Below are 9,005 nucleotides of genomic sequence, written 5' to 3'. Positions count from 1 at the left end.
GGGTCCCAATTCCACCACTTCTCAGCCTCTCGGAGCCTCAGTTTTCTCATCTGCAAAACTGGGGGAACATAAGCCATTGTGTGACACGGCCCTCCTTCCCACTGTCTCTGCGAGGGTTCTTCTACAGACTCACCACCATCCTCACCATGACCCCCAAGCCCACAGCTGGCAAAGAGCACCAGGCTGTATGCAGCATCTGTGCCTCAAAAGGCTCTGCCTGGAAGGCAGGCCTGCTGCACAGCCATGGGAACACCCTGTGGCTCTCAGGATGCAGAGACTGCCCCATCTGACCCCTGAACTCATGAAAAGTCCACAACAAAAGGGACCAGACACCCAGACCTGACTCACCCAGCTCTCTGTAACACTGAAAATTCCAAAGGACACTGAAGGAGGGACATGGCTGCCCAGCGTCACAGACAAGCTGTTGTAGAGTGCACACGCTTTGCCCTCTGATAAAACTTCGCTTAACCCCTCAAAATTCCAGGCTGTGTCCTTTCTCCCACCAAACGAGCTTTCTGGGTGCCTGGGGCCAATTCCTAACGTAGTGTCTCCACAGGGTAGGGGTCCACCGGGAAAGGGCCACTCCTACCGTTGCTGGTTTGCGCAGAGGGTGGGGTGGTTGTAACGGGAGGGAGCAAGGGTTCGCAGCCTGGGTTCCACACACGCTCGCACGCCGGCCGTGTGCACTGAAGCCGGCTGGATTTCAATCCAGCCCTGACCTCTGCCCTTTAGTCTGCCAGGCCCCAGGGGGTCGGCGTGACTCGCGGCGCGCGCCAGGGAAGTCCCGTGGGCAGAACACGCCAGCCACGCGCTACCGCCCCCACGCCGCGCACCTGTCCTGGGCGTGGCCCCTGAGCCCCATCCCGCGGCTCCGCCCCGCCCCGGCCGCGCAGCTTGCTGGTTGGCCGAGGCGGTGCGCTATGCTAATAAGCCTGACCCTGCCGGCACCTGCCGCAGCGCTGCTGACCCGCGCCGCTGGACTTGCAAGTGGAGCCCGCGCCCGCGAGGAACCATGCCGCGCTCTTTCTTGGTGAAAACGCACTCCAGCCACAGGGTCCCCAACTACGGGCAGCTGGAGACGCAGAGAGGTAGGGGCTGCCGGAGTCCTTAGCCCTCGCCCAGGGCTCGGGCTCCCGCGGGGCAGGAGGGGAAGCGGGGTCGGGTTGGAGGTGGGGTGGGGGGCGGCACCTATCCTAGGTGGGAGGAGAGGAATTAAATTGCCTGCTCGGCTAGGGCCGAGGTCGCAGGGCTGGAGGTAGGTTGGTGGCCCGAGTCAGGTGGAGCGGGTGGGGCTTCTCTCCCCACTTAGAGAAGTTTCTAGTCACTCTCTGGGCTCTCCCCCATGACCTGGCGCGCCCATCCCAGCTAAAGGAACCCGGAGCCATCTTCCTGGGGCAGGAGGTTTGGGAAGGGTCCGAGCGATGGTGGGGTGAGAGACCGAGGACCACCTGGGGCTGCCGTACAAGGGCTCCTACGAAGCATCCTGGCTTGGGTGGTGACCACAGGGGACGCGAAGAGTGACCGTGGGCTCTATGGTGCCAAGACCCAGCTCGTCCAGCATTGCGCGGGCCCCTCCAGCGTCTCCTCGTCCCTTCTAAGGGTCTCCCTCCTTCCGACCTCCCCTCACCCCAGTGGAGGTTGCCCAGGGCAGGCTGGGCTAAGGGGCTGCAATCCTCACCCTAGGGGCTCTGTGGGGAGACGGAAGTCCAGCACCCAGCCCAGTCCCCTCATTCTCAGACTCTGCTAGGCACGGGGACATGAAGAGGTCCCAGGGCAAAGGACTCTAGAATGGTCAGAGCTGTCTGAGATAGCTCGGCAGCTTCTTGGGGCGAAGACACCCTGGGGGACTACTCTGTGATTCAAAGGAGGAGAGAGGAAGAAGCGACACTGCGGAGTCCAGGGCACCCAGCCGGGCCCCCTCGGAGCCTTTAGCGCTCTCAGAACCCAGCATGGGGAGGGAGTCGCTGACCGGTACCGAGAACTGGCTGCCACCAGGGGGCGCCTTCCAGGACCAGGCGCCTCACCTCTGCGTGCTGAAATCAAGAGGCACCACCAGCAATTTTATTAATATAAAAAAGAACAGATACCATCAGAGAGCAGTGCTCCTAGTCAAAGAAACTTCTGTTTCAGATATGTATGATGGAAAACTGAATTTACATGGGTCATAGTTTTAAAAGTTTAAAAACCATTGTGTAGAGTCCAGTCCTACAGGGTGCCCTACGTCACCATTTGTGCAAATTCAGGCAGCTGTGCAAGGCCCAGCAAAGGACTGGTGGAGAACAGCCTCACCGTCCGTCAACGCTCTCTGCTACCCTCCTCCTCTCTTTTCTCCCCCAACCAGAGCCAGAGGTTTATTTCAACACATAAAGAATAAGAAATGAGCTATGGGCCGTTTGGAGATGTGGGCTTTGGGGAGATGCAGATTTAACTCTCACCTGATAACCTGTTTATTTTTGGGTCCTGCCATTCTCATCCGGGTCAAGCATGGGGCATGCTGGCTCACAAATACTGGAGCAACAGGCTGAGAGCAGCTCCATCCAGGAGGCAGCCCCTCTGGACCCGGGAACATTGGCAGGAGGCTGTGTGCACCGTGTCATGATGGTGAGGGGTGACCAAGAGGTGACTGGAAGCTAATTAGTTACTTCCCATGTGGGGGCCCACTGCCAGGTGCTCTGAATTAACACTGTGTGAGAGAGCCTGGGGGATGTGCTGCGAGCTGGTCCTGAGGTGCGACAGTGGCCCAGAGAGAAGGCCCGCCCTGCCTGGCAGTGAGGGGTCCTTCCATGAGGAGCCTTCAGGAAGGCTGTTTTGGGATCCTGTAAGATATTCTTCTTTGTTGTTAAAAAGGAACTGAGATTCCTCTGCTAGATCCCGTGGTGTCCTAGCCAACGCCTCCATCTTTCAGGCCTTTCCCTTCATGCCAAGCTGCTGATTGCCTAGAAGATGGGCTTGAGATTGGACACAAGAGACAAGGTTGAGAACAAAATGTGTTGGGACTCAGTCTTCACCTTTCCGTTCTCTCTCCCTCTGCCCTTCTAGAAATCAATGGCGCCTGCTCTGCCTGCGGGGGGCTGGTGGTGCCCCTCCTCCTCCCAGACAAGGCGGCCCCTCCGACACCTGGTGACCCTGCCCAGCCCTGGGACCACACCTCCATCATCACCTGCATCTCCCTACCCGTCCCACGTAACGAGGAAGCTCGGGAGGCCTCTCAGCCAGACCCCCTGGAAGTCAGCCGGGTGGACCCATGGGCTGGCCGGGGCCCCAGTGTACCCCTCAAAGACAGCCTGAACCACCTCAACCTGCCCCCACTGCTGGTTCTGCCCACGCGGTGGCCCCCGATCCTGGGCCCAGATGGAGACCAGGCTCCAGACAGACTGCTGGGGGCTGAGCAGGCCCTCTGCCCCCCAGGGGGCTTCCAGTGCCTCCATTGCCATAAGCCCTACCACACACTGGCCGGGCTGGCCAGGCACCGGCAGCTGCACTGCCACCTGCAGGCTCAGCGCTGCTTCACCTGCAAGTACTGCGACAAAGAGTATGCCAGCCTGGGCGCCCTCAAAATGCATATCCGCACGCACACACTGCCCTGCATCTGTGCCATCTGCGGCAAGGCCTTCTCCAGGCCCTGGCTGCTGCAGGGCCACATCCGGACCCACACAGGTAGGACATCGTTGGGTCCACAAGAGAGAGCTGGGTAGGAGTGGGGGTGGGACCTGGGGGTTAGAAAGAGGGGAGGGGTGATTTTATGAACAAGAGAATGGACATTCACACAGCTTCTGCTTTCCAGTGGATCCATGTCTTGGGGCTGCAGCATAAAGTCCCACCATCTGGGAGGCTCAAAACATCACAAATGTCCTCTTAACGCTGTCTGGAGGCCGGAAGCCTAAAATCCAGGTGTCCCAGGGCTGCCTCCCTCCAAAGGTTCTAGAGAAGAATCCTTCCTGCCCCTTCCAGCTCCTGGGGGTTCCAGGCATTCTTTGGCTTGTGGCCTCATCACTCCAAACTCTGCTTCCATCTTCACGGGGCCACCCCTCCCTGTGTGTCTGTGTCCAGATTTCCCTCTTGTTATAAGGACACCGATCATATTGAACCAGGACCCACAAACTGCAGCATGACCCCATTTTAACCTGATGACATCTGCAAAGCCCCTATTTCCAATTAAGGTCACATCCACAGGTACTGGGGTTTAGGACTAGGATGTCTCTCTTTTGCGGGGACACAATTGAACTGATAACACCTGGCAAAATGCAGGATGTACAGGGTTTCAGCGGGATCTGACTTCTCACATTCCATGGCCTTCCAGGACTCTGGAGCAGCGAGAGAGGGGAGCAAGAAAGGCTTGGCCTGGGGGTGAGAACCATAGGGGTCACAGCCTATCTGAAGGGTAGAAATAACAGCTGGGACGTCACTCAGGATTTGGCGACCTGGAGCAAACCTATCTGGGTGAGAGGGTGGCCAGCAGCCCACAGGAAACAAAGGAGAGAAGAGCGGCTGTGGAGAGGAGACAAAGACAGAAACAGAGGAAAGAGAGGGATGTGGGCATGGAGCTGAAGGAGGCCTAAGAACTTCAGCCTTTTCATTCTGTTGATTACAAAATAGTGCCCCGGAAGAGCAGAAGGGGCCTGCCCTGCCCAAGGGCAAGCAGTGGCTGAACTGGACCTCAGCTCAGAGCTTTGCTCGGAGCCCGGGACTTTATCAAGCACACGGTACAGAGTGGGAGACAGGAACAGAGAGACAGAGCTCCTGGAGTAAGACTTGGATCCTGATTATAAGCCCGCAGTTGCAATACACACTTTCTATAACCGGAGCCTCCGTAATCCTAAGTCATGGCTCGGTGACTAGAATCTTCTGAGTCACACCTGGGTGGAGACTGGAAAGAAGGGTTTTGCTGGAAAGGAGCCTTTTTCCAGGCTGGAAATCCCATCTGGTTTTCCTTGCCCTTTCGCTGAGGATGTCACTCCGTCAGAGGCTCAGTGCTCTTGGCCTGGGAGCCAGGGGGTGGGAGGTCCCTGAGGAGGCTGCCAGGCTGGGAGTGTGCCCACGTGTCAGGCAGCGGGGACTACAGGCTGGTGCCTCTCAGGACTCTGTAGGGCTACAGGACTGGACGCCACGCTACACGGGCAGAGGAGAACAGGTGACTTTCAGTGACCTTTCCTTTTATACTTGTCAGAGTTGTCCTGGGGGCCAAGGTCCCAAGAGAAAGACTTTGTCCAAATCTCTGGTCACCTGATTGGAGGTGGCCTGGAGGCTACAAGGTTAGCCATTCCTAAATGCCTGCCTTCCATGCCGGACGAGGGCTCACTCCTGCCAGCTTGCCTTCATGGTAGACTCTGTGGGAGCCGGCCAGTCTCCACCACTGGCCTTCAGTGGGCAGGTACAAGCTGCCCGAAGGTGCCCGTGCTTCTCACATCCAGATCTGGGTGGCAAAGGGCCCCAGGAGAGCTCTGGCAGAAACAGAGAAAGATCTAGCAGCTGTGGTGGTAGGTGTAGCAAAGAGCTATGCTAGACCTTTGCTCTTAGGAAGGGTTAGTGTATTATTCCACCCTGGCCCCAAGCGGCCCCAGCCGTGGGTGCTCTGTGGCCTCTAAGCCTCAGCGTCTCCTCCTAAGGTAGGGGCTGAATCCCTATCACTTACTTCCGAGGGAGGGTGACGAAGATAAATGCCTTCGAATTGGGTGAGCATTTGGAGGGGGAAGGATGGGTTATTCATTCATAAGCAGGGACACGTGAACCCTGGGGCCGCTGTCCCAGGACACCCCAGGCAGTCACTCACCTGGCCCTCCCCTCTTCCTCCCCCAGGGGAGAAGCCCTATGCCTGCTCTCACTGCAGCAGGGCCTTCGCCGACCGCTCCAATCTCCGGGCCCACCTGCAGACACACTCTGACACCAAGAAATACCAGTGCAAGCGCTGCGCCAAGACCTTCTCCCGCATGTCACTCTTGGCACGGCACGAGGAATCTGGCTGCTGCTGCCCTGGCCCCTGAGAGGCATGGGTTTGGTGCAGGTAGGAGGGCCAGGACCTCACCCCGAGAGTCCATGGCTAGCACCCCTCTTGGCAGGCCCGTGCTGCCTCACGTGCCCAGAGGAGCCAGGCATCCTGGGAGGGCAGGAGCCCAGCCGCCCACTCTCAGGCGCGTTCTCCGGCCCACTGCAGCCTGCTTCCACTCAGAACCAGAGCAGCCCAGCAGACCATTAGAGTGAGCAGGGGCTTGTGCACGTCTCCCGCTCACTCTGCCCACTTAGAAGACACTTCTCTCCCAGGGACAACTTGCATCGAAACAAGAACCACCATTTTATTTTCAGGTTCTATTTCTCCGAGACTTAAAGACTGTTGGGAGACTGTCGCCAACGTAGACAATTCCTGCCATTAAATTGACACGTGGGGCTGCCTTTGGATCTCTGCAACTCCACAGTCTGACGTGTGCTGAGTGCATTGCACAGTCTAGCCCTCGTGGGCAGAGCTACCTCAAGGCTCACCTCCACCTGCCTTTGCTTTGGGATGTGGGCCACGCTGCCTCATGTCACACACACGCTCCCTACCTCACTAGGCTGTCCCTGAGATGGAGCAGCACCGGGGGGATGCACAGCGAGGCCCCCATTCACAATTGTGAGGCAATAAAGAGTCCATGCACTCAGGTCTGTTATGTACTCGGGGGGTCTGCGTCTTCCCAGCCCCGTGTCTACAGAGGAGGCCAAGCTCTGGGAAATCCTCCAGAAGCAACAAGATTCCTGGATAACTGGGCCCTCCTGGGGCCAGAGGAGGGCGAGACGGGTCAGGGCATCGAGCTGTGACGTTGTGATGGGATGGGGAGCAAGGCTGCGGGCGGCAGGATCCAGGTGAGCAAGGGTGTCTTCTGGAAGAAAAGCGACGGGAGATGGGAACACATCAAACGTCATGGAAGAATGACTGAAGGCCATGAAGTCAGGCTGGGGGTGCGTGAGGGCTTGCAAGGGAAGAAGCATAAGGACACCCAGGCCAGGAGAAAGGCCACGGGTGGGCTACAAGGGCCGCATGGCAGGGTGTTCATTCCCCCCAAGGCCTAAGAAAAGAGGATCAGTCTGGTATCTGCGCACCTCTCCACTGAGACCGCAGGATGTGTCTTCATTGCACCATCTCGCCAAGGGGCTGCGTCTCCACACCTGCCCACAGTACTGTCACCTTTTGTCTGCACACCCTCTCCTGAGGCCAGGGGCATCTATGAATGGAGCGAGTGACCCTGCTTGGATACACGCCTTCCCAAACCAACTCAGATGCAAACACCTAAGAGCCCCCTGCCCAGTGTCCTGCAGCCACTGCCGGCATAGTGGCATTATTTCTTTCTCATAGGTGGCCTCCTCTCACCTCTAGGTCACCCGTTTGGCTGGTCCCACTTCTTACCAGTGTGTCTTAACTGTCTCCAGTGGGACCCTGGAGAGAGGGTAGCATCCAGGCCCAAGGAGTCTAGCAGAGACGGAGTCCTTGGTGTTGGGTGGGGACACCTGCTCCCCTCTGCGAGAGGGATGGCCTGCTCTCAGCAGCTCCACTTCTGGCTCTGGCCAGGGGACAGAGTTGGGCCCCCTGGACCTGGCCCTGGAATGGGGCCACACAGCAAGAGGCCGCCCTCTCTCAGGCCTGAGCCATCAGACCTGCTGAGCCGCCTCTGCATGTGACAACATTCAGGAGTGTTCACTGGGACCACACCAAGCGCCAAGGACCTCACTCTGCAGCCACCGGCTGCTGCGGTTCCAGTCCTGGCCGTCCCCACTGTAGATTCCACCTGACGTTCATCAGGGGGTGAAGGACTCTGGGTGGCTGGTTTGATGATGGCCGTCGGAAGGGCCTTGGGGGCATCCCAGAGGAGACTTGACCTTGGTCTTGGGCTCCTCTGGACCAAGGTGACCTCAGTGAAGCAGACCACCCAGGAGAGCCCCTGCCTGGCCTACACAAGACCATTTCAGCCGGTGGAATGAAGACACTTCTGAAGTTGGGAATGTGCCATTTACCTTAAGTATCAGTTTGCCGTGGCTGCTGTAACAAAGTCTCACACACTGGGCAGCTCCAACAGCAGAAATGTATTCTCCCACAGTCCCGGAGGCCAGAAGTCCGGGACCAAGGTGCTGGCAGGGCTGGTTCCTTCTGGGGCTGTGAGGGCCTCTCTGCCCGCTCCTGCTGGTTTGCTGGCAATCTTTGGTGCTCCTTGGCTTGTAGAAGCATCATCCCATCTCTACCTCCATCTTCACATGGCGTCCTCGCTGTGTGCGTCTGTCCGTGTCCAAATTTCCCCCTTTCTTAAGGAAACATGTTATATTGGGTTAGGACCCACCCTAAGGATCTCCTGTGACTTACATCTGCGATGACCCTATGTCCAAATAAAAACACATTCTCAGGTACTGGGGGTTAAGACTTCATATAAATTGGAGGGACACCATTCACCACCCCCAATATCTGATGAGAACACATAGTTTTGCCAGGTGTGTCCCTGTGCTTGGGGCTTAAGGAAGGACAGCCGGATCCTCTCCTCCCCCAGTCCTCAAAGGATGGAGGGGGGCAGTGGATTCTAACTGACAGTTACTAGAAACACCTCCAAAGGTCTGAGTGCCCCGGCCCAGCACCCAGCCCCTCTCTAGTGTCTGTGCCTGCCCCTCTCCTCCTCTCCATTGTCCTACCAGGGGACCCTGCAGGGGTGAGAACACGCCCGTGAGAACACCTAAGAGGATGATCCAACCCCCCCACACTGTCTCCTGAGGTGCTTGGCCTCTCTGCCAAGTGGGGTCAAGCTGCCTGGGGGTGGGTGCCTCTCCCCAATCCTGGCAAAGATGAACGCTCCAGCCAGGGTTTGTGCTGTGCCCAGCCAGTTCACAGGACTTTTTTTTTTCAGCATCCAGATGCCTGAAGGAAGCTATATTGTAAATTGTGTTCTATTTCTGGGCCCCAATATCTAAATGAGGCAATGCACCTGTTGGGTATGAAGGAAGGGAATTTCACAGGCCTAAAATAAAGTCGAGTGTTTGCCCTTCTGTGTCGGCCC

At 57.7% G+C, this 9,005-nt stretch overlaps 1 protein-coding gene across 1 annotated transcript; it reads left to right on the top strand.

Moving 5' to 3' along the window:
* The first annotated feature begins 976 nt into the window (after positions 1-976).
* On the top strand, positions 977-6,828 carry SNAI3 (snail family transcriptional repressor 3). The gene is made up of 3 exons (XM_033128347.1): positions 977-1,088; positions 3,040-3,657; positions 5,797-6,828. The coding sequence occupies exons 1-3, from the start codon at positions 1,013-1,015 to the stop codon at positions 5,979-5,981; spliced, it is 879 nt and encodes a 292-aa protein (XP_032984238.1). The 5' UTR covers positions 977-1,012; the 3' UTR covers positions 5,982-6,828.
* Positions 6,829-9,005: the final 2,177 nt, after the last annotated feature.

The sequence above is a fragment of the Rhinolophus ferrumequinum genome, chromosome 15 (genome assembly GCF_004115265.2).
Source record: "Rhinolophus ferrumequinum isolate MPI-CBG mRhiFer1 chromosome 15, mRhiFer1_v1.p, whole genome shotgun sequence".
NCBI classification, from domain to species: Eukaryota; Metazoa; Chordata; class Mammalia; order Chiroptera; family Rhinolophidae; genus Rhinolophus; species Rhinolophus ferrumequinum.
This window is presented reverse-complemented; position numbering and strand designations above follow the sequence as displayed.

Excerpts from the sequence above, each read along its gene's own strand:
- SNAI3 (XM_033128347.1), top strand. The coding sequence starts at position 1,013 with ATGCCGCGCTCTTTCTTGGTGAAAACGCACTCCAGCCACAGGGTCCCC. Across the intron at positions 1,089-3,039 it reads GCAGCTGGAGACGCAGAGAG|AAATCAATGGCGCCTGCTCT; the intron begins GTAGGGGCTGCC and ends CTGCCCTTCTAG. Across the intron at positions 3,658-5,796 it reads CCACATCCGGACCCACACAG|GGGAGAAGCCCTATGCCTGC; the intron begins GTAGGACATCGT and ends TTCCTCCCCCAG.